This window comes from Anas acuta, chromosome 8 (assembly GCF_963932015.1).
Source record: "Anas acuta chromosome 8, bAnaAcu1.1, whole genome shotgun sequence".
Classification (NCBI taxonomy): Eukaryota; Metazoa; Chordata; class Aves; order Anseriformes; family Anatidae; genus Anas; species Anas acuta.
The window spans coordinates 29,083,424-29,108,520 of record NC_088986.1 but is presented as its reverse complement, the minus strand read 5'-3'; the positions used below and the strand labels follow the sequence as shown (position 1 = coordinate 29,108,520).

The 25,097-nt window shown below is 39.1% G+C and overlaps 2 protein-coding genes across 5 annotated transcripts in view; one reads left to right on the top strand and one right to left on the bottom strand.

Annotated features, from left to right (window-relative positions):
- The first annotated feature begins 101 nt into the window (after window positions 1-101).
- On the top strand, window positions 102-18,945 carry MFSD14A (major facilitator superfamily domain containing 14A). 3 transcript variants are annotated; one of them, XM_068690504.1, is made up of 14 exons: window positions 102-2,446; window positions 2,689-2,726; window positions 4,879-4,950; window positions 9,825-9,920; window positions 11,578-11,640; window positions 12,219-12,346; window positions 13,318-13,432; window positions 13,735-13,953; window positions 14,284-14,397; window positions 14,845-14,916; window positions 15,363-15,475; window positions 15,600-15,697; window positions 16,272-16,435; window positions 17,585-18,945. In XM_068690504.1, the coding sequence occupies exons 3-14, from the start codon at window positions 4,918-4,920 to the stop codon at window positions 17,789-17,791; spliced, it is 1,422 nt and encodes a 473-aa protein (XP_068546605.1). In that variant the 5' UTR covers window positions 102-2,446; window positions 2,689-2,726; window positions 4,879-4,917; the 3' UTR covers window positions 17,792-18,945. The 3 variants fall into 3 exon arrangements, with proteins under 3 accessions (XP_068546605.1, XP_068546604.1, XP_068546606.1); XM_068690503.1 differs by having other exon boundaries at window positions 102-4,950; XM_068690505.1 differs by lacking the exons at window positions 102-2,446; window positions 2,689-2,726; window positions 4,879-4,950 and adding an exon at window positions 5,676-5,866.
- A 698-nt stretch (window positions 18,946-19,643) lies between these two features.
- SASS6 (SAS-6 centriolar assembly protein) overlaps window positions 19,644-25,097 on the bottom strand; it is a 13,639-nt gene continuing 8,185 nt past the window's right edge. The window contains exons 9-17 of one of the 2 annotated variants that reach the window (XM_068690500.1): window positions 24,720-24,914; window positions 24,243-24,332; window positions 23,980-24,159; window positions 23,273-23,354; window positions 22,637-22,746; window positions 21,738-21,860; window positions 21,363-21,457; window positions 21,012-21,103; window positions 19,644-20,905 (exon numbers count right to left, since the gene is read on the bottom strand). In XM_068690500.1, coding sequence (XP_068546601.1) covers window positions 20,820-20,905; window positions 21,012-21,103; window positions 21,363-21,457; window positions 21,738-21,860; window positions 22,637-22,746; window positions 23,273-23,354; window positions 23,980-24,159; window positions 24,243-24,332; window positions 24,720-24,914 — 1,053 coding nt within the window. In that variant the 3' untranslated portion in view covers window positions 19,644-20,819. The remainder of the gene's footprint in view (window positions 20,906-21,011; window positions 21,104-21,362; window positions 21,458-21,737; window positions 21,861-22,636; window positions 22,747-23,272; window positions 23,355-23,979; window positions 24,160-24,242; window positions 24,333-24,719; window positions 24,915-25,097) is intronic. The other variant, XM_068690501.1, reaches the window with a different exon arrangement.

Here is a 25,097-nt window from a genome sequence, read left to right as displayed (position 1 = left end):
ACCTGTTCACAGTGGATATTAATGTAGGGTGGCTTCCTGTGTGTTACACATGTGAATGGATGCCTTACACAAAAGCATATCGATAGTCCCTTAGTTGAATGGCAAGTGTTAAAGGTGTTATGGGTTTTTTGTTGTTGTTTTTTTTTTTCCTCTCTGCACTTATTCACGTCTTTCATGTGCTAATGATTATGTTGTGAATTGAGAGGTGTTTCAAAATGTTTACCAAAGTACCTCAGCCTCTTTTCCCCAACACTGTAAATGGTGGATTGCCAAGAGAGGATTCTGTAAGAGCACTCTGAGATTTTTAAGTATTGTAAATGGAAAAGGAAGAATTCCACTTGATGTCAGCCAAGTAAAAATACTGCTTTCTCTTGTTGTCAATGGCATGCATCATCAATGTTTTGTCTGTAACGTCAGAGCAAGGAAGTAATGTCGGTGTTATGCCAAGGGCATGCTAAGCTTTCCAAACTGCGCATCAATCCCTAGCATGCCATAATTGCAGGAGCTACGTTATTTGGTAGTCAAAATTATCTAATATTACCCTAAATTGGCGTCCTACTTTTAATATTAAACCTTTCACCTCTAACACTCAATCAGGCAAAATCAAAACTTACATCACTTTACCACTGAAATACAACACGAGGGTAAGATGTGTTGAGTAGTAGCTCACAGCGTTACTTAGTGTAGAAAGAGAAGTACACGTGACTGTGAAATGATTTGATGAGTGTTGGTAGGAATATCTGAATTGGAATTTGGCCTACACAACAGTAGTTTTAAATTCATGAAGCATGAATCACAGTAGTGGAAATGTTCAGGTGATGGAATTGGTTACTTTGTTGAGGAATTTCTCCAGAAAATAGGAGCAGACTGAGAACACTTTAGAACCAGTTGCACAGGACGGGACCAAACAGGCCCAGTGATCAGTGCATTGCTGGAGTTCTGCTAAACACAACCCAGTTTTAATATTTTTGTCTTTAAGCTTCAGGTTATAGGAAAGAATGGGAATATGTGCACTTTGCTTTTGAATAGGACCTAATAGCTCTGGAAAACAATATACCTGTTGTGTTCAGGAATGGTGACTCCTGTCTTTGGGTCAGTGACTGTCATGCTTTCAATTTTTAGTCCCATTAAATTTTCTAGTAGAGGGACAGATCTCTTTATGCACCTGTCGCTGTAAAGGAAATATGAATTTGCATTTTTAGCTGCCTTTCCTTAGCCACTTACAGCTTCTGAGGGACCTCCAGGCTGAAAAGCATTACTCTAGAGAGCAGGAAGGCGGTGTGCCCTTCTTGTGAAGGGAAAGGATTTGAGGAGGATTTACAGATTTCTGTAACTTCTGCAATCTGAAAGCATATGTGCGTTTTCCCATTGGGATACTTATGGATCTGAGGGGGAAAAAATAAATCTAATTCAATCGCTGATTAACTAACCAAAGAAGCATAGCTAGCGCAGAGCATTGGGACACAAGGAACAGTGTGCTTTGAGTGTGCCCTAAAAGCGGTCTGTAGGAGTCTAACTTTCCAAAAATAAACTTGTCTTTCTGAATTACAGTTCTGACTTTAAGACAATGGATTTGTTAGTTTAGTTGTATATTTAGGAGGCTAATCTATACTCAGCAGAATTTTATTTAAATATTTATGAAGTTACAGCTAGATATTTATTTGCAATAACTTGAATTATATGATTTTTTGAAGGCTTACATAATGAGAGTACTAGTATTTATTGAATACTTGGATGTTCAGTAGTTTTATTTGAGAATCTCTGGGATACATTATAAATGGTCAAATACCAGTAAGCTATTAGAACTGTCTCCAAAGCAAAATAAATCAGCAATTCAGCGGTGAAAAATCCTAAATCTAATAAAGTAAAGTGAACATTTCTTTGAACATTGTATTTTCATGTTAACCGCAAGTGCCCAATTATCTTTTTTCTCAAAGAATTCTGATAATTTTATAGTTCTATTAAAGTTCTTTGTTTTAGACAAACTGTAGCAAAACTTCCATTTTTGTTTGCTTTAATAATAGAGGATAGATTAGTGTACTAGTTCCTGCTTGTACGAGATAATACCTGTTTTTACTATAACTTTTTAAGAAAATAGTTTTACTTTTTTTTTCTCTCAAAGAAGTTACTTTATTTTGGGAGCATATGCTTACATTTCACTTATTCATAAGGTCCTTTAACAGATTTTTGAGAGTACCTAACCATTTTGTGTTCCTAACTTAATTTTATGGCTGTAATTCAAGCGACTGTAATGGATTTTGTCAAATTGTTTTAAAAGTGATAAATGAACCTTTGCATTTCTTATGTTTTTTGTTGTCTGTAACTTTCATCTGTTTCTATGTTTCCATATCAGCCATGCACGTTCTGTTGTACAAAAGCAATCATTTGCCAAATTTGAAGCTGTTGCTCATTTTCCTCCTGTTGACAATGTTTCTTGCTGGATATTGTAAGTGAGGAAGATTATTATTTTTCTTTTCTTAAATCCATGTTTTTGTAAGATTTTTTAAAAGTGAATGTTTTGCGTGCGTGTATTAGAAAGGTAATGTTTATCTGTAGTGTGCTGTTATACCATATACGTGGTAGTGTATCATTACCTATGGTATTCTTACAAGAAAGTCAAGAAATGTGCCCTTCATTTGTTATCATTGTTCTGTTCATTTTTAATGCCAATTTTTTTTCCTTCCACAGGAAGTTATTTGAGAACTCTTTCTTTCTACTCTTTCCAGGTGAGCTCATTATACACTTCTAGAATGAGGGTATTTTTAGTGGATAAAATGCAGGGGAAAATGCAACAAAATAAGTGGGATTAATTAGATGACAATTTCTGCTCCAGTTACTGTGAATCCAAATTTCCTATTTAGTTGAATTAATGATTTTGTCTAATTATTTCCTGCTAGGTGATTTTATAGGTCTTTGCAGAAGCAAAAAAATCTGTCCTGTGGTGCAGTTCGGTGCTCATTCTTGAATGTCTTCTACACATTTGCATCCAAGAGCAGAATTTTGCCATTACATTTTTAATTCTTGCCTCAAACCTTACATCATTGTTCTGACTAATTAGCCATATTGATTTCATTAGCAATTGATAACCGAGTAAAAATTGCTTATATGTTAAACATATATTTGCTGTTGAGTAACACTTTTATAGATTTTTTTAACGTTTGTATTTTTTCAGTATATTTTAAATGAAGTTTTAAATACGTAAGCACAAATATAAATTGTATATTCAAACATTGTGGCAAAATTTTTAGGGTAGTGTTAGGGTTTTTTGTGTGTTGATGTTGATACATGTGTACCTACACTGAATACGATTCTAATATATGGTGTTTCCCAGCAGTTTGGAAACAAGTCATTTTATTGCTATTACACTGCTGAACCACAGAATACATGAAGTCTTTTGAAAATCTGTAATGGGATAAAATACTGATTTTTTTCCCTCCTTTTGGCACAATTTTAATTTTTACTGAGACAGACTTTTTTGACCAATGTATCCTGATTTGTGAATGCATTCCAGCAGTATTCTAGTGGCTGTCTGTCTCTGCACTCTCATCTAGTCTGAAAATCCTGGTCTCCTTCTTCAGCACTAGAGTTCATGAACAGGAGGCTGTAGGGAACATCTAATACAGTTCCTCACAGCGTTAGTGTGAGGCCAGGGAGCTGCAAGGTTTTCTATTCCTATTCTTGATCTTGCAAGGTTTAGTCTTTACCTGTCTGTAAGTGAGAGTGAGTCACTGATATGTTTAATCAGGCTGCACAGTGTGAGGCAATCTCTGTAAAAGCACTTCTGAATGAAAACTCACTCTGGAACTTTTTGCCTAATGTTATGCTACCAATAGTAAGCAGATCCTTGGGAGGATGCTGTTTGTGCCATAAACTGGCTTCGTGGGTATAAATGAGAACATTACTTCACTCTTTTTACTCCAAGGGAAATATTCCTGATTTGTATCTGAGAAACACTATTGCACTCTAGGCTTGCATCTTCTTTAGCATCTTATGCAATTTTTACAAGTTGCTTTGCAAAGACTCTAGGCATCTAATTTCATGTAAGGAAAGTAGTGGTCCATCTTTTTAAAGTTCTTCAAGAGCTTTTTGGGAAGTAGGGTATTGTATGATACGCAGTGTAAAGTACTGTAATCCATTGTAAAGGGTTGTGCCACAAGTTATCAGGAGACAGGCTGTGATTCAGTAGCTTGGGTGGTGTTTTGTTGGTGGTTTTTGTTTTGTTTTAAATAGTTTTGATAGCAGTGGAAAGTACTATAAGATACACTGTCTAGAATACAGCACAGTCTATTGATTGCTACAGTTCAGAAGCTGAGGGGTTTTTGTAGGTGTAATTTACAATAGAGCAAAGACCTGAACAGTTCACAAAGGCATTGCTATAGAAGGTGAATAACATATTTCCCTTTGCCTTCCAGACATCTATATACGTTAAAATCAAGTCATTTCACCAGCTATGCACCAATAATTCTCAGGACTCCTATTCTGTCAGTTCTTTTTGTAATTGTACTTTTATCAATTACATTCTGAATTTAGTGGAATCAGTATGATTTATACTGCATTTTTTAGGCCATTAGGTTACAGAAAAGAATGACTCATCAGCTGACCAAAAGAGCATAGTTAGGACAGGGCACCGGGGAATGCTGTAATTTGGCTTTTGCCTAAAAGCAAGGAGTCTTCACTGAAACTATTAAAACCATTATTGGTGCTTCAAAATCAAGGTTTTCCCTTGGGAATGTAAGTGCTTTGTCCATTTTTATTCCAATTCAAAAAAGATGTAAAATCTTCAGCTAATGGTTAGCGTTAGGCATTAGCTTTGTACTGCAGGTTGAGCAGTACAGGTGTTTGGATGTAACAGACAAAACTTTTGTTTCTCTTCTTCAGGAAACTAAATGTTTGTCAGGAATTTGTCTCACTTAAGTAATGGTAGAGTGGATTGTGTCAGGACTTACGCAGGTAAGTGGAGTTTGCAATTTGGAGATATGTAGCTGGCTGAAATTAATGACAGCAAAAGCAAGTCATGTTTATCTAGACTTTATTCTAATTTTATGAATTCTTACTTGAGCCACCTGTTCCACCTACATAAGCGAGCTTGTTATTTCTCTTAAGATGCATTTATTTTTGGATAATGCCATTGATAACAAAGGTCGGTCTAATATAAATGCACAGGTGGAAAAACATCTCTTTAACCAGCCTGGTCACAGGATGTCATCGCTGATGTACAGTTGTTAATGTACCCTTTTAACCTGAGTAACTGAGTACAGTTGTGGTGCCCTTTTAACCCGAGCTCCCTGCATTAACGTACACCTGTGTGACTCCCACCACAGAGTGACACCACTCCACGGGGTGGGCTTGAAACCGTGCCAAAGTTTCGGTCCCCCTTCCCTTCCAAATAAAGCAGTGAGAAACCACGGAACGTGGGATTTTTTCCCGTAGGAGCTGGGGTGACAGGGATAGGCAGGAAATGTGAGGGCGCAGGGCTGGGGGCAGCGGGGCCGGGGCGCTGAGGCGGGCAGGGGCCGGGGCCGGGGCCGGCGCTGAGGCGGGCGGGCACCGCGGGGCGGGCGGCGCGGCCACGTGACCGGCGGGAGGCCAATGGGGCGATCGCGTGAGGCGCGGCGGCGGCCGGGGCGGCTGGCCAAGATGGCGGCGCGTGCCTGAGCCCGAGCCCGAGCGGCGGCGGCGGCGGCGGGGGGGGAGGCGCGGGGCGGGGAGGCCGGGCCAGGCCGGGCCAGGCCGCGCTGCTCGCTCGGCTGGGTGCCGCGCCGCGCCGGAGGATGGTAAGATGAGCCAGGGCGGCAAGAAGAAGAAACGCGCCGCGAACCGCAGCGTCATGCTGGCCAAGAAGATCATCATTAAGGACGGCGGCACGGTGAGGCCGCACAATGGGCGGGCGGGGACGGGACGGGGGCGCCTGGGGCCGGGCGGGGGGTGCCCGGTGGGGAGGGGAGGGCAGGGCCGGGCCGGGCCCGCAGCCGTTGGTGAGAACCGGCACGGGGCAGGCGGGGGAGCGGCCGCAGGGCTGGGGCGCTGCGTGAGGCAGCACCGCGCGGGAGCGCCTCGCACAGGCGGTGAAGGCGCGGGGGTTAGGGCGAGGGGCAGCAGCGGGGCGGCCGCTGTCACCTGAACGCCGTGCTTCGGGATTGCTGCTCCCCAGAGGGACTGCTGGTCCCTGGCTGGGACACCGCACACAGGTTCAGGGTGTCAGCTGCCATCCGCCGAGGGGCCAGGAAGGGTTTTGTGGCAGCAGCTCTCGGCGGTGCTTTCGGTTCAGTTCTCCCACCATCACAGGGGCAGGGCGCAGGCTCGTGGGGGGAGCTGCGAGCAGTTGTTGGTTGTTTTTAATACAGGGAGACAAAACAGGCTGCACAGGCTACATGCAGGTACAAAGGCCTGTCGCTGGGTAACAAAGATACAAGATGGTGATGCTCTCTACTTTCAAATAGCTGTTCAGAGAACTTTATGAAAAGTTAATTTTTAGAACTATAAAATCTGCTACAGCAGAGTATAATGACAGCAGAAACGTATTTATGCTTGGGTTGTTGTTTGGCTGCGGCGTTCTGTTTAATTAGTCTCCTGTGCTCGGCCTGGCTGGTGTCTGCCTGCCCAACGTGCTGTTTGACATTATGGGAGACAGGTAAATGAAAAGGGCCCATGACTTGAACATCTGCAATTAGCAAACCAGTAATTAATCAAGCATCTAAGTGTACAGTTTCCAGTCTGATTGGCTTATTTTGAAACTATTTCACATCAAAGAAAACTTTGTGACTCTTTCGCCTGCAAGAGTATGCAGCTGCTTAATGAGGCGCCGTCAGAGGCAAAAATATTTACTGATGGGGGACTTCCATCAAGTTAACTTACCGTCCCTTCTCTTGATCCTGATGTTGAAGAAAAAGAAGAAGGAAAAAAGAAAGCAAGCAAAAGGGGAAAAAACACCCACAGGCTCTGCAAAGCCTCTCCTTCCGCCGCAGGTTCCGGTGGGTCCCTGCAGCGAGCGGTGCAGGTCGGGCCAGGGCACGGTGCTCCTCCACCCACTGCTCTCCCTCCCTCCTGCCCCAGCTTTGGCAGTTTTGGGTGTAGGCCAGTTTTAGTGCTTACCACTTCGGTGTTCTGGCACAGGCTTTATGAACTCACCTCAGACTCCTTGAGTTGGCTTGGCCTTGGCACGTGGTGTGTCCGTGTCACCCCGTGCCATACTTTCTTACAAGTACTTCCAGTATTTCACCAGCAGAACTTGAAAAGGGTGACTATGCCAGCGCCATCCCATCGAGCTGCCTCCCAGTTTTGTGTGTTACTCCCCGCAGCTGTGTAGCCGTATCGCAGGAGGCAGTGCCTTGCTGTCCGTGTGCGTGCTGCCAGCTGCGTGCTGAGTGACCGGGAGAGAGGCGCTAACAGCAGTTAGGTGGTATCAGCACTAATTCTGCCTTCCTGAGTGACCTGCTGGAATTCACCTTACGTAAGGCCACACGTTTCTGAAGCACTCATCCAATGCATTGAGTTGCACACTGATCGAGATGTGACTAAATTACTTCTGCGTTAGTAGATGAGAACAAATAACAGTACCTGTGAGAAGTGAGCAATAAAAATGGAAGGAAGTTTAACCCCCGTGGTCTAGATGCCACTGCAGGCTTGTTTCTGCCATAGTAATGGAAACATTGGCTCAGTGCTGCTTGCTGATGACATGGCAGAGGGCAGCAGTCACCTCGTGTATTATTCTAAAATGGCAAACGCTTCGGTTGTACGGAACAGCTCCTGGTTTCAGTCAGCTGCTTTGGTTTCCGTGTGCGATCCCCAGGAACCTGCAGGGTCCTGGCCTAGGGCAGCACCGAGCTGGAGCTGCCGAGCTCAGAGACAGCTCTGAGCCCCGGCACTCGGAGGGAGAGGGTGGTTTGTGATGGCACCACTGCTGCCCCGCCGGCTGCGACACCCAGAGGGTCATGAGGCAGGGACTGGGAAGGAATTGGGGGAATACGAGAACAAACCTGATTTTCTGTAGCAGACTGAGGCAAACAGCTAGGACTGTTACTTCTGGCTTGCACAGAACGACATAAATTTTTAATGCAAACCCAAAATAGGGGTTGTGGGTGGAAAGAGGAAGGAATTGTGGGAAGTGAAGATAATTATAGCCACTTTCTGTACCTGTGAAGGCTGTTAATTTACTTCTTTAAGAGAATAAGGCTTAAAAAAATAGCAGAGATCTATATGAACAGTTACTGAAGAGAGCTTGGGAAAGAAAAATAGCATAGTATTCAGGTACTTTTGTGGCTTACCTTTCATGTATTGATAAAACTACTTTTGAAAATGGTGATCTTCTAGCTGTAGGGTGAATGGTCCCTGTGGTTTTCTGTATTTATTTCCTACGGTTGTTCAAAAGGCTTTTTTTTTTTTTTCTCTGTTGGAAGAAATTGGAATCTGGAGAAAAAAAAAAAAAAAGCTGGCTATGACTTGCATCCATCTTGTAATCAAGGGAAGAGTCTAGTGTCACCTAACTGGAATTTAGCATTGTATAGCATTTGGGTTGGAAGGCACCTCTGAACATCTCTGGGTTTCACCCAGCCCTTCTCCAGACAGCATCGACTAGAGCGGTTTGCTCAGGGCAGTGTCCAGGCGAGTTCAGGGGGCAGGGATCTGCAGCCTTACGGGGCGGCCTGGGCTGTGTTCTGCTGTGCTGAAAGTTTCAGTAGAACTTCCTGTGCCTCGCTTGGTGCCTCTGCTCTTGCCACTGAATGCACCTGAGAAGAGCCTGGCTGCGCCACCTGCCCCCCTGCCTCCCTCCCAGCAGCATCTCCACGCGCTGCAGGGATCCTGGCTGGGGCTGTGCTCGCTGTAAGCGCCAGGCCTGACCCAGCCGGTGCCTCTCCATAGCAGCCTTACACCAAGCGGGGACAGGTGCTAAGGCAGCACCTCTGGGCGTACAGCCCGCGTGTGACAGGTCCGAGGGGTGGTTCGTATTGCATGCATATAAAATACTTGGTGCACTGGTTCTGTAATTTGCACATATGGCGTGTTGTTGGGCAGGCGGCGTTTCAGGAGAATATATGAGATGAGGTTATCCCACCCATGCTCTTACGTGCTCAAAAGCTGCTTCTGATTGTACCAAACTACCAAAGAATTTGAAGTCTCTTACTTTGTAACTTTTATTTATATTTATTTTTATAATCTTATATATATATGTAATATATATATAAGAATATACATGTATATATAATGCATATATATATGTAATACACATATATTACATATATATATTTATATGTAATATATTTATATTTAATATAAATATTAAATATTAAATATATTTATATTTAATATTTATGTAATACATATATATTACATATACATATTTATGCATTATATATACATGTATATTCTTAATTTTAATATATATATTAAATTATATATAAATTATATATACATGTATATTCTTAATTTTAATTTCCTAATATATATATATATATATATATATGTATGTATGTATGTATGTATGTATGTATGTAATATATATATATATTAGGGGAAAAAAATCTAGTCCTCGGTAGTCTGTTTCTGCTTTCACTAGCATCCTTGTTTCCCAGCCTGGCCATATGAGCGGTTCATTTCTGAATTTGAGATGAGGGTGCACTTTGCACTCCACAGGGCATTGTCGCTTCAGCACATTTGCAGCAAAAGGTTAAGAAGGGAACTCCACCTGGTAGCAGCCAGCTTGGGCACCTGCGTTCAGATGTTCTGAGTTCCATCTCATTTCTTAACCCTTCTGTTTATAGCATTCAGATACGTGATTATGACAGCTTGTCGGATGCTTTAATGACCCAGTTTTCTTTTTGTTTTAGCCTCAAGGAATAGGTTCGCCTAGTGTCTACCACGCTGTGATAGTGATATTTTTGGAGTTCTTTGCTTGGGGACTCTTAACAGCACCCACTCTGGTGGTAAGTGATGTGCTTAAACTTCTTGTTGCATGGGAGATGGGGTTATTTCTGCGAAAGCATCAAATACCTGAATTAAATGAAAAGTGGGTACCGTTGAGCTGCTCTCTTGTGCAAGTACAAAGTTTTTTGATTTACTTTATTTTTATATGGGGCCAGAATTTCAAAATTAACTAAAGCAGTGTAACAGCATGACATATTTATGTGGCAGTCTGCTAACACTGGAGCTTACTTGTCTGTGTGTGTGTGTGCAAGAAGCTCTTTGCTCACCTCGCTGTGCTTTTAGAACCAAGCTTTACGGCAGGCCCAGTTACAGCAGTTAGAGCCTCCCTATGACCAGCGCGACATTCATAGCAATGGGTTTGTACCAAATTCTTTTCTAGTCCAGTTGGTTGCTCTCCATTTGGATTTAGTCTCTGAGAGCGACACATGCTTACTAATGAGATAGAACAAAGGCTTAAAGATCTCCAAGCAAACTCCACCTAAAATGCCATCTTGGTGCAGGTCTGTAAGCTGATGCTAGCAACGAGCAGTCTCTGGGTTACCAACTTGAACCCAGGCACCGAATAGAAACTGTCTCAGGCAGCGCTGTCAGACTGGAGAGCAGTGCCTGCTGTAACCCTCATGTCTAGGCTCCAGTCACTGAGCTGGGAGAGGCGCTTCAGAACGACGATGTCGCTCTCCTTCCAGCCTCCTACAGACAACAGTAGTGTGGAGAATCTGGGGTGAAATAGCTTTTATAGGTTCTTTGTGTTCTTAGACTTCTGATATTGAAATTGGATGAAGCAAATCCTTCGCAAAGTACCGAAACAGGTACCTCTATCAAGTAAAGCTAAAACCTCAAAGTAACTTCCACATGAATTAAATTATAGGTTATTTGTGGTGTGTTTATGGTAATATCCAAAACTGAGGAAGAAAATACTTAGATGGCATAGTTGATAAATAAATGTACTTAGGAGTTCTGAAGGTGTCTCTGTCCCTCCCCGGTTAAGATTTGCGCTTCATGCTTGCATCAGGGTTGTCTCCCTACCTCCAGTAAAGCATTTATTGTATTTTTTGAAATGTTGGTACTTACAGCTAGAGCAACAACTTCGTGGCAAGTGCTGTTTGAAAAAAAGTCATTTTGGTATCTTACAACTAAAATAATACAGGTAGACCTTACCCATTGTTGAAGGGGAGACTCAATGTATTATTTAGTACTATATTAGTAAAGTACAGCAAATGTCTGTAGAGATTATCCCAAAGAGCGCTTTGGTCATTGACTTTATTCATGTTCTTTGCAAAGCAAGAACGGCGAAGCAGACTGCTTAGTTATTTTCCCCCTTTCTATGAATTTTGCTGAGGTGATGGATTTTGTGTATTTGGAGTATTCTTCTTGTGTAATTTCAGGAAATAACTTTGAAACTAACTTGTTGGATAATGAACCTGTAAATAATGGTTACTAAGTAAAAGTGTAGACTTTGATTTTTCTTAGTGTTTTGGGTGTATTAATCTTGCATAACTTTGGATGTCTTAAAGTTTCAAGACCTTTTAAGATCTGCCTATAATCAATGGAAATAGAAGCTGGTGTGGATGTACCACACTGTAGAAGATGGATGCGTTATGAGTACTATCTATGGTCAATATTGGGTGAATAACAGTGTTCTTATCTCCTTTCCAGGTTTTGCATGAAACCTTCCCAAAACATACATTTCTAATGAATGGTTTAATTCAAGGAGTAAAGGTAGGGTAACAAATGTTCGAGTAATTGAAAATACAGTTTTGTGCAAACGATTGGCGGGATTTAGAAATGACTGCCAGATGAGAGAAACTTTCAGGATAGTTTTCATGGTATAAAAAATACAAGATCAAAGTATTGCCAACAAAGGGAATACCAATCATTTTATTTTCTGTAGGATAGTGTTTGGTCTGTAACTGTTGTTTGAGGTCACAAAATAAAAAGGTAGTGAACTGATCCAAAACGATGTGTGGTGTTAAGATTTGCTGCTCTAGTAGGGTATTGGCAGTTACTTACATTCATGTGAATTCCAAATGTAAAACAAAACACAGTTCATAAAACTGCTGATATTGCTGGATCATCATTCTTGAGCTTTATATATCTCTGGGGATTTAAAATTTGAATTTTATGTAACTATGGTGTAGAAAATTAGGAATGCTTGACCATATTGCCTTTGATGCATCGCACTGTAGTGATGAAGTTTTGTAAAAACAGAGCCCAGTCACTGTCAGCTCGTGGCACGGCTGGCTGTCACGGTTCTAACCGCGTGGTTCTAACTGAAGCATTCTCTCTATTTCACTTAGGGCTTGCTATCGTTCCTCAGTGCCCCGCTCATAGGTGCCCTGTCTGACGTGTGGGGACGGAAGTCCTTCCTGCTGCTAACAGTATTTTTCACCTGTGCACCAATACCACTAATGAAGATCAGCCCATGGTTAGTGCAGTCCTTCACACTAGATGCACACTTCTCCTCTAGGTTATTGTCTAATCCGTGTGTTTGTGGTATCGCTGATAAAATGTTATTTGCTCCATGCAATATTGAGGCTTTTGTGTTATTTCACTGAAAAGTTGGGGGACTGGAGTCAAAGTGGAGTAGCCCCCGTTGAGTACTTTCAGCACGTTTGTCAAGTGTTTTAGGATGCCACCCAAGAAATGGTAACAAGGCTTTTTTGTGTCCATGTTACTCTAAAACTAACCAGGTGCAAAGAAATGAAAACTTACCTTATGCATGAAGTAACTATGTGTAACCTAAAATGTTGCTTCAGTTTTATACTTCTGTTTCTCAAGCTTTAAAATCCATCAGCTTTCACCGGCTGTGCAAGTCGAGTAAGATCAAACTGGCACGTACATTACCCTGGTACTGCCCCAGTCGGAGCTCAGTGTGGGACCAGCTGTGTGCTGTACCTCAGGGTGCAGCTGAAATAACGCAGACTGCACTGACACGAGGAGGCGGCTGTGCAGGCAGCTCCAGATGCCTTTCCAGTTTTCTCTCTGGTCACATGGATTCCTCGTCCCTTTCCTGGAAGCAGCTCATTTCCCAGCGTAGCTGGTTTCAAATGACGTCAGCACTGTCTAGCATCAAGATGAGGCTTATGTTGAGAGCTCTCAGTGAGCAGTTTGAAGTTCCCGACTTGCTTTCAGTCACAGACGTATAAACACGTAGCTTCCTAGAAGTGTTAAATCGCAGCAGCTTTTTGTACGTTACAAAATTATGCTGTTTAGCTTTGTGGTCAGTGCATAGAAGAAATCATACAACTGTATCCAGGTGCACTCATATTGGCTTTATCTTAATGCTTGTCAGGAAAACTTGGACAAAGCAGTAACTGTTGAACTGTATTTGGATTTTAAGTACAGACTTTTTCTTTCGTTTTATGTGTTCTAATTTTTGTATATGATTTTTTTTAGGTGGTACTTTGCTGTTATATCTGTCTCTGGAGTTTTTGCAGTGACATTTTCAGTGGTTTTTGCATATGTAGCAGACATAACGCAAGAACATGAAAGAAGTATGGCCTATGGTTTGGTATGTATTTTTTTTTAACTCTCTCTGTCTCTGTGGTTAATACTTCAGCGCTTAATACTTCAGTAGGTAAAGGTTTTCAAAATCTCTATTTTTGTTTCTTCCCTGGTAAGTCAGGTTCAGTTTGGAGTAGGGTTTTTCTGATTGCTTGTTCTTGCCACCCAGTCCTGGAGCATCTCTTGAATATTCTGCTTCTAACTTAAAAGGTTTTACTATGCTTGTATTATATTTCTGTAGTTATTATCATTGTAATAACACTTTTGAATTGTGTCCTTGAAGATCTTACTGGCTGTTATTTGTTTCAGGTTTCAGCAACTTTTGCAGCAAGTTTAGTTACCAGCCCTGCTATTGGTGCTTACCTTGGTCGAGTCTACGGAGACAGCTTGGTTGTGGTCCTAGCCACGGCGATCGCCTTGTTAGACATTTGTTTTATTCTGGTTGCTGTACCAGAATCACTGCCAGAGAAGATGAGGCCAGCATCCTGGGGAGCACCCATTTCGTGGGAACAGGCTGACCCGTTTGCAGTAAGCTAGCTAAATATGGTGTGATGCTTGTGTTAAGCTTGAGAAAAGTGATTGAATTTACTACATCTCAAGCTTTTTTTTTTTTTTTTTTAAAACAAAAAACAAAAGATGTTTTTTAAAAAAAACATCTTTTATCAAGTTTAATCTTGCATTGCTGCCAATACCTTTGCCAACAATCTTGCTAAACACACCGAAAATGTTTTGGTGGTGCCACGTAATGATTTCATTAATTGATTTGAATAATGATTTCATTAATTGATTCACTTTCTTATTATGTATGCTTTTGTGAATATGACAATTGAATGTTTTCTATTATTTTTTTCTTGCCAGTCCCTGAAGAAAGTTGGCCAGGATTCAGTTGTGCTGCTAATCTGCATAACAGTCTTTCTTTCCTACCTCCCGGAGGCAGGCCAATATTCTAGCTTCTTCCTATACCTCAGACAGGTAATGTAACATTTTGATATGGATTTGAAGTAAATTTATAGGAAAGTTTACAATAGTGCTGAATAAAAAACAGAGGTAACTATTGTAATTTATCAGTTTGCAGCAGTTAAGTACTCTTGCTGTTATGTTTGCTTTTGGTTTTTAGAGATAGAGATGAACACATTAAAGCAACATCTCTGATTCTGTAACTATTTGCATTATTCTTGGGTTATGAAGTTCACTATTTTAAACTGCTTTATTACTTTGAGGGAATCGTTTACTTGTTTTCCATTTATGCTATTGCTTTTTGTGTTTTCCACTTTATTTAGTGAAAAAAATATATATATATATATTTTTTTAATTGAATAATTCCAGTTTTCTGCATTGTTTGTTCCCACACTGATACGTGTGATGTGATATACGTGTTTTTGGTCAATAATCAAATTACCATTCTTATTTTTTATACAGATAATGGGATTTTCATCTGAAAGTGTAGCAGCATTCATAGCAGTACTTGGGATTCTTTCCATTATTGCACAGGTGAGTTAATTCTATGTAATTCACTGAGTAACTCTGGAGAGAGCTAAGCACTGTGGAGAACTTCCATAGTATTGTGGTTCTGGAAACATGAGTCACCTTCTTTTAGCTGTTTTTCTAAGCATCTAACAGTTTATTAACACTTCTACTTTAACTAACTTAGATGAATAAAACAGCTTGCCAAACAGGGTTTGGTTCATTAATATCCAAAGTGTTTTGTGTTGGGAAAACTAAATCCTCTTATGTATCAAATAAGGGGTGATAGTTTGTTTATATTACTTGCTAAATTATATATATATATATTTTTTTTTTTTGGTAGAGGCAGGACTCCTGACTACAAGGCAAATACTGCTTTTGAACTTAGCTTTTTTAATGCATTAATGTATTTGCATGTATTTAACATTTAGATTAACTTTTTTTCCCTTGTACCTTGTTCCTTGCTCTATCAGACAATAGTTTTGAGTTTACTTATGCGGTCCATTGGAAATAAAAACACCATCCTACTGGGTCTAGGATTTCAAATACTACAACTTGCGTGGTATGGCTTTGGATCAGAATCATGGTATGTAAATTCCATTTCAATATCTGAATGTGATACTTACAAACATGCACGTGTACATACATATGCTCCATATGCAGAATGCTGTCCCAGCTGAACAGTTCCTTTGAATCTTTATTTTCTGCAGGATGATGTGGGCAGCTGGAGCTGTCGCAGCCATGTCCAGTATTACTTTCCCAGCTGTAAGTGCACTGGTTTCACGAACTGCTGATGCTGACCAACAAGGTAGGTGTTGTCCTAACCCTTTGAATTCTAGTCAAAGATCACTGTGAAGCTAAACATGTCGAGTGAGTTATCCTTATTCGTGATAGCCTCTATACCTGAGCACAGGTCACAAAAAGTTAAAATCTACTTTAAAGCTGCCATATATGCATGACAAGTCCTTCTGGCCCAGAGGCAAGAACATTCAGACCCCAAACATAGTACAATATCTGTTTGTAGTACAATAGCTGTTTGTTTTCATTACTTTTGATGTAAGGTGGCTTTGTTGTACAGGTTGTATGCAGTGCTGCTGCGTGAGACTAAGGATATTGTATATACTGATCTCTTAATATGCGTGGCATAGGAAGCATTACTCTGAGCCTATGGGGAGATAGGAAAAAATATATATACCATAAAGACAAGTTGTCTGCACCCTTTGTTTATTGCTACTCACAGTCCAACAGCAGTGAGAGAAGTTTTCCTTTTTGCATCAGCGTAAAAGTCTTACTGATGTGTTCATCATCTATTAAAATCATTTTTACATATATAAATTTTATTTATATATGTAGATAGATAACAGAACATCTTGTTTTCTCAGGTGTGGTTCAAGGGATGATAACAGGAATTCGAGGCTTGTGTAATGGTTTGGGACCAGCACTTTATGGCTTTATATTCTATATATTTCACGTTGAACTGAACGAACTCCCCATGCCTGAATCACCACCAGGAAGCAGTGTTGTCACACAATACCATTTACAACAGGTACTCTTCTTTTACTGACTGATTCCCAAAAAAAAAGGAATTGGGAAGGGACCATGTCTCTGGTGGTTCCTGACTATGATGCTGAATTACATTGTCAGGTTAACTGTAAATTAAGCATGTAAAAATAGGTTCTTAAATCACTCTCACAGGCTTTGGCTTGAGACAAGGTACTATGGTTCAGTTTTTGTTCCTATTAGCTGGATCTCTTAGTAGTTAGGCAACTGCCAGCCTTTCCAAAGACAAAGGAAAGATGAATTAATAACTACATAATCCCACTGTTTTCTTGTCTTACTGAGCAGGTCTCTGACGTTGTATTTACCTCTCAGCTATCACGCATTTGGGTCGTGGTGTCTTTTTGCCTTCTAGCCAAGGCCTCTGTATTTTTTTTAGTTCCTAATAGATGATAAATTGTGGAGGAAATTCAGCAGGTGACTGTACTGGTTGCAGCAGGATATGGGACACTTCTCTTCAGCTGTTACATTGCAGTGCTGTCTAGCTGTGCCTAACTGATTAAGTTACAAGCAAAAGCTTTTCCCATACCTTGTTTGCAGAATTTTATTCAGTATTTTTTTCGTTAATGTGTTTTTTGGAAGTCCACTCTACAAACAGCAGTGAAATTGAATGATAATGGAAATACTCATTGTTCAGACCGCAAACAAAACTTTTCTGCACTGCTTTCATACAGTTGTGCTGGGTGCATGTACCAGTCTGGAACTAAAAAAGCAAATGGTACCTTGAAGGGAAGGAGAGAAAAGAACCAAGTTCAAGGTTAGTAGGGAGAAGATGCTAGATTTGAATCTCCCCAGGTATCTCACAGGGAGCATGCTATACATAATGAAGTCCAGCCTTCAAGTACATAAAAGCACAGGAAGTTGGCCTACTGCTGAAGAGCTGTTTGCTTCATAAAAGTTGCATTAGAAAAGGAAGTTAGCAACCATTAGTAAATAACATGCGCTTCCTCTCCTAAATCAGAAACTTCATCATCACAGATTTCTTAGACTCTGCGTGGAGACAACTACTATATTGGCTAGCATAGCAAGAAAAAAAAATCAACTTTTAGAATTTGTATAATTAGCCTTTCTTAGTATGTTAACACATGTAAAGGTTTAATTATATTTTGTGATGTTAACTGTCTATTTCTTTCCTCAGAATTCTATAATTCCTGGACCCCCGTTCTTATTTGGAGCGTGCTCTGTGCTGTTGGCACTACTTGTTGCCTTGTTTATTCCTGAACACACCAACTTAAATGTACGATCCAGCAACTGGAAGAAACACTGCGGCAGCCACAGCCATCCCCACAGCCCACAAGCTCCTGGTGAAGCTAAAGAACCATTATTGCAAGATACAAATGTATGACAAAAAAAATCCAGGAAGACTTTTTAGCTTTTTTTTTTCATCTGCAGTTTGGGATACACATTCCACTTCCATCAAAAACAACTTCTTAAGGTAATCTTAAGAAATATCTTTTTGCATGACGTTCATAGGAATTTAAAAACAAAAACAACAAAAACTGGAAGTTTCTCCAAAGATGTTGCCATTAAATTAATAATATACTTTAAAAAAATATTACGTACTCGTCTCTTGCCATGAAATACTGTTACTATTAAACTTTATGTTCTAGTTTGGAGACAAAAAGGAATATAGTTAAGGTATGAGCATGTGTCTTTCTGTTTCCTTAAGGTGGTGAGCTTTAATTCTATTCATGCTAAGTCTCAATGAGACATACTAGCATCCATGTGGACCCATTCATTTTAATGTTGTAAAATCGTGGGTCAGATGATTCAAAGCCTTAATGTAAATGTACTCAAGTAGGGGAAAGGTGAATTGGTATCATTTATTTTAAAAAGTCATATGGTGGATTTGTTTGTTTGTTTTTTTAAGTTTGTACTAATATAAAAATCACATGAGCACGCTTGCTGAACAGTAAAAGTTATTTTTTATGTAAGTGCATTTACTCTTTCTATTTTTGAACAAACAGTAGTATCAAATACTTGTTTAAATATTAAGTGGGTGTTTTGAGCCTGCAAATTTTAATATTGGCTCTAAAACTCTGCTTTCATAAGTACCATTTATTATACCACTATATTTCTGATGTTTGCATAATCATAAAAGGACCTCAAAACTTGAATACACAGACTGAAATATAAGCTGATAGCCTTGAATATGTCAGTGTGCTATATAGTGGCCTTTGAGGACTGTCACAATAACCCTTTTACATTACAGAGCTAATGTTTTAGTCCTAAATTTTCAGGACCCCTTAGTACAGAAGAGAGCTTTATACAATTACTGATGTGAATTTCTCTAAAAGTGTATATTTTTGTGTCCAGTTGTATTATTTAAGTGTTCCTTTGTATAAATTTATGTATAAAGTATTGTATAGGTTTAAAATGTTTTCATCTTGTGGTTATTGCTTAATGCTTTTTTTACCTTTGAACATTCACCATGGTTGACCAAGAGCAGGAAAAAAAAAATGTAAATATACTGTTAATAAAGTTGAATATTTTAATGAATTTTTAAATAATTGTTTATGTCTCTTGCACCCTTAGTCAAAGTTATGTAGTATGTATGTTACACTTCAGCAGGGTTTTCAAGAAGGCTGGAGTACATGTCCAGCACTACACCCTGTCAGATGAGCCTGCCCTGAGCAGGTAGGTGTTCTCCCTTACATTCAGCAGCACAAGCTGTCTGCAGCTGTCTGCTCTTTCCTTAGGGCTCTGGCAGAACAGTACTATTATAGATATGCTATACATAAACTTGTCAGTAACGAAGACAGCTTAACCTGTAGTGCACTGCAGTTCTGCTTCCTCTTGTGAAATTTATTGTTAATTTTCTCAAGCCCACTAAATTTTTATCTTGTACTTGAACAAGACTGGGAGAAGTTAATGTTTTAGTTACCAGTCTGCTGTTGGATAGCAGCTTATACGTACTTCCAAGAGAAACAGATCAACTTCACATTCAGTTATACCTACTCACTCGAGCTAAACTAGCTTGACCTTGCACAAGCACAGACCTTAGAATGGGGTGGCTGTCATCTGCAGATGGTACGTGCATCATAGTGCTGGTCCAGCAACGCAGCATTGCGTGGGGAAGTGAATAAGCTAGGAAGAAAACTCCAGAGAAAAGTGAATACAGTAGTACAGAACCATTCTGCCATTGTCCTCATTGTACTAGAAATATTAATATAGTAATCTTAAAAACCTCTGAAAAGTAATGTTTTATAAACGTTTAATATTTCCATTGAACTTACACATATCAAAAGTCAATATACATGATGATTATAAACAAATATACACATTTTGCACTGCAAAACAAACCACTAAAATATACATCCCTCTGGCTGCAGTTAAATATTCAGGTATGAACTATCTTTAAAAATAAGTATGTTTCCTGGCTTTGAAAAAAAAGTGTATTTTAGCTCTTACAAGTACTTGCGTGCCAGTTCTTTGGGACACCGAGTGAAAAATTGCACCAAATGAAGTTGTAACATGATTCTAGCATTTGAGCACAGGTAATAGAATTTGCTGAATAGACTCGAACTAAATTTGAATGTTAGAATATCCTCAGTTTCTGTACGGTGTTATAGTTGTAAAATACAATTAGTAAATACAAAATAGCTTTTAGATGTTGTGCTAATTTCAATAGTTCAGATAAATTGCTTTATAGCATTTTATGTGCAGTGGCCTGGGGGCTATAGTACTGACAGAAAACAGACATGAGGGCAACACCAAATGACATTTTTAAACCATACTTTTATACCTTCAGTGGAATCATTCAGGATCTTAGTATTAGTTACAGTATTTGTAAACCTGTATCCAATTCAAATAAGCTGGTTCCCAAATTGATCAAGTTTTCAAAAATAAACCTGAAAGGGGAAAAAAGTCATGCTAACTTACAAGTTTGACCATTAGTAAAGTTAACAGCACAACCAGGGAAGTGCTGGAAATTATGTGCAACACCCTTTCTCTGAAAGAAGTAAAGAAAAGTCATATGGAAAACTGTTCCATATTGGGGAATACCAGAGAATACACATCATCTGTTACGGAGCCACACTTGTCAATTCCTATAACAAAGATGTCAGTGCACTTCTGTGCATTTTCAGGAAGACAAAGTTCTCAAATACCAGGAGAAAATTCAGCGCTTAATTCAGTGACTTACCTACAGTGGCATTACCATTAAGGCTGAGGCCCCTTAAAGCTTTATCTTTTCTGAATTGGCTTAACTATCCTAAAAAGTCATCCATATACGTCAAGATATCTTTCTCAAAGAAAACAGATCCAGACGTCACCTTGTCATTTCATACTGATGCTTTACGAGTATGTTGTTAATACAGGACATCTCCAAATTCCCCAAACAGTTAAGAGAAAGTTCTTAAGCATCCTGTCTGCTATCCAGGAAAATAAGCTGAGGCTGTTGTTACTGCAGCTGTTGGTAATGGTTGGACTTTTGTTGGTAAGTAGGGTTTCAAGTACTCTGTAGAATAGCAGAAACAAGATAGTGTTCATAGAATCATAACTATTGTTACCCTTTAATTACATTTCAAATAAGGTCTTGTTTAATTCTTTCCATACACACATACCTGAATTTAGTGTATTTTGACTAAGCCCTCGTAAAGGAATGCTGTCATCTTTTTTCTTGAAATACTTTGATTCCAGCCCCAAATTCTCACCACTAGAAATAAAAAAGCTAATTAAGGATTTTAAACAATTAACATTGACTGTGGACAGAAACACATTTGGGAAAATAAAAAAGAGACTTGAAGTGGAACTACTAAGTTCCTATGAATTTTATCATTCAAATATAAACAATGCCTGATTCAGTCAAATAAGAACGATCTACACCTCATTTTCTGGAAATGTTTTGCTCAGTTGCAGACACTCACAGAAGATAAATGGCTTTATAAAAGGAAAATGCAATAGATGATACTTACTTCTCCTTATTTGCTGGATGACTAGTTGTAGCAGTCACTGTCTGAACATCTGAATGTTGATCCATTTTTGAAAGCTGCGTGTTAAATTGAATCTGCTGAAAAAAAAGGAGTTGCAGGGTTAAGTAAAGATGCTCCAGATATTCCAGATAGGACGGTCCACCCGAAAGTATTCAGAGTGGGCTTCTCAGGGATTAACATTTCTATGCTTTGAATAGCAGTTAAGTACAGCAAAGCAGCTAACAGTGTATTATCTTTGTTAAGCTGTACACTAGGTTGTACTGCAAATATTTATGCATTTCGAAAAACATTCAAAACAAAGTTTTGATTTTTTATGCTGTTATATTTTTAGCCAAACAGAAAAGTCAAAATGCCTACCTTTGGTACTGGACATTGCGGATTGATATTTTTGTTACGTGCTTGTTCTGGAAACTTCTGGAAGGCATACAGGGGAGAAAAGGGATGATTGATTCCTAGGCTAGGAAAGGATGGTCGGTCAAGCTGTAAGAGAAAGAACACATCTGAAAGAAAGGAAGAATACATCTCTAAAGGAGAAAACAATTCTTCAAATATGCGTGCTGTAGAAATTTGAAATTCCAGGCTTAACAAGTAAACACAATTGCAAAGTTAACATTTCAATCATGTAATTCTTTTTAATAGGAAGGAGAAAAAAAAAAAAAACACATTTCCAAGATTCACATTTGTAAGGAAAACCTGTAGCCTTTTAAAATTTGAAGGACATGAGCACTGTTCTTGCTTATACTAAAATAAAATCATAATAAGCTACATACTGTGTAATTGATTAATATATTACATGCATAAGTCAGGCATCTTCACATGAATATGCCCTTCCACTGCGTAAGAAACTCACTCATCAGCTGCAAGGTGCAAATAGAAGCCCCCACTTGGGGGCTAAAAAGGAGCAGGAACCACTAAGTTATGATTCTTAGCGATAGCCTGATAGGGCTTTTTACCATGTACTTTCACATTTCTAAATCCCACTAATAAGTGTATCCAAAAAGGAATATACTTTACATTTTGATTCATACAAAGATCCTTAGAATGTTAGTTAACTTCGCAGCACAAAAGTGGAGGGTGGGGAGGTGTTTGTTTTCATCCCACACTTAATTTTTTCAAAAACAGTTTTAATATTGTTTCATGTATTTTAATTAGTTAGAGCTTAAAAAATACTCCCAAGGCCAGGGCATCAGCTAGCACCAAATTGGGAATTATGCTCTAACAACAACAGCTTATTGCTATTTATATTTGTATCTTACCATGCCATGAGGTGAAATTGCCATCCTAGCACCACCATGCGTGCTGGTAGGAGTATCCATCTTCTTTGTCATCTGAACTTCATTCAGCTGTTTGTTTAACCATGTGATTACTGAAGATAAGTGGAAAAAAAAAAAAAAAAGGTCAAGCTCGCCTCCTACCTAAAACAAGTTGTTTAAAACACCAGTTAACTCTTCCTCAAACAAAGTGACAGTTTGATGGGCTTTCCCCCAACCCACTTCCTCAAGCTCAAGTATCACTGTAAGCCCAGGTCTCACAAAAAGGCTTTTTGCTTAAACTTCCCCCTCCTACAGGCCACTGCTCCTTCCTCTGCACCCTGAGCTAGAGCTAGCCCCATGCACGCACGCACGCACACACACACACACACACATTACCCCCCCAGCATCCACAAGCACCACTTGCAAAGGCAGTCATCTCTACTGTACAGCTCTAGGTTACTGCACACCCAGACAGAAGCTTATTTGTGCTACGCTGACAATAACTGCAGCTCTTTTAAAAAAAAAAAAAAAAAAAAAAAAAAGCAAACAGACAAAGCAATAAAGTTGCCTCCCATTCATTTTCAGTAGTAGCTAAATCATTGTAAAGTTTTAAAGAGAAATTAAATGGTATAAACGTACCATTTTCATTGGTTTTCAGTAACTGCTTACTTTCTTCCAGTTTCTGTATTGTAGCTTCAAGTTGTTCTTGTAACTTGCAAACCTGCAATGTTCCCATACTAATTACAGCTCCATCAGGAACTAGCACTGATTCAAAACTCAAGAAATATGATCACATATATAAGAAGTAACGGATATATACATAAGAGTGAAGGATCGGGACAATTCCACACTGAGAGAAGTTCAAACTAAGTATTATACAAAAACGGTCTGACAATACTTCGAAAGTAAGTCCCGCTTCTAGTCAGGGTTTGGACCAGACTGCAGCCAGAGACCTTTCTGACCTTAATTCTTCATTATTAAACAATGCAAGGGCCCTAAGCAAGACAAGGGAAAAAGTTCACTCTTACTATTTTTGCCTCTACCATCAGCTTTCACAGGAACATGCCCTTTAAAGCACATCAATTCATTTGTTGCACTGCTTTGTACTTTCAGCAGTATTTTCCTTCATGTGGATGTACGTCTCTTGCAAAGCAGTTTAACATGACAATATGAAAACATTCATCACACACACACATGTATTAACTAACTTACAGTAAGTCTATTATGTTGAATAGAATTATTGCTGTAGGTATTTTAAGTTTAAAAAAAACACGATACACACAAGAAAACATACATGTACTACATACAATAATGTTTACAGGACAGAGGTTCATCTATCACAATACCTCCTGCTCTTTCATTCGAAGAGATTGTCCAGTCTCCTGCAATTCTCTCTGCTCTTTTTGAAGTCTCTCTTCTTTTTCTGCTAATAGTTTTTCTTGTTGAATCGTTACTGTATTTTTCAATTTTAATTTACTCATTAAGGTTTTCAAATCTCCTTGTAACTTCTTGATAATTTCATTAGCCTATTAAAAAAAAGATGTATTTTCAAAATAAGAAACACCTAAAGGACAGACAGACACAAAGCTAATGGTATGTTCAAACAAACCTTAAGAAGTTCAGATGACAGTGACCTAATTGTTGTCTCAAGTTTTTCAATATGACTTTGTTTTTTTTCTGTATTCTCTTCCAGTATCACCTTTAAAAGAATTTTGAATATTTTTTAATAATTAATATATGGAATAGACATCATAATTTTAAATAGAACCTCAATAATTTTTATAACCAGGCCTTAAAAAAATAAAAAAATCAGTCCTTGCTTTTCAGTCAAATTGCATAGGGTTCTGTCAATTCATCCACCTTTACAAAAATTACCACTAACTTCACCCAACTGCCACAAAATATTAAAACAGTGGCTACCTTCATCAAAATGAACCCAGTTTACTTTTGATGCCATAATTCAGGACCTTTATCTACATATCTACTTGCTGCACTCATAAAATCTGGTCATCTAGTAACCTAAAGACAGTACAATTAACAAGGTTTACAGAGGTTTAGAGAGAATGAATTTGAAACTTGAAGGAACCTTTTGTTCTTGTGTTGCATCTAATACTTCTTTGGTTCTAACAACCAGTTGATCTTTATCTTTGATCTCTTGTTCCAGGACAGCAACTCGTGTCTGTAACTGATTAATGAGTTTCTCTTTTTCATGACATTCAGCATCCAGAGTAGTGTTCTCCCGCCGCAGTGACAGCACCTCCTGCTTTGCTCTTTGACATTCCTAGAATATTGGGAAGGAATTTTATTGTTTTAATTAAAAAACATAAACAACAACAACAACAACAAAACACACTAATTTTAAAAGATACATTGAAATTATAGCATGCAAAATATGGAATGAAGAAGAGTCAAACTTAATATGCTATATTTTCTCTTATCAGCATAGGCAGGCAGCTTTATCGCT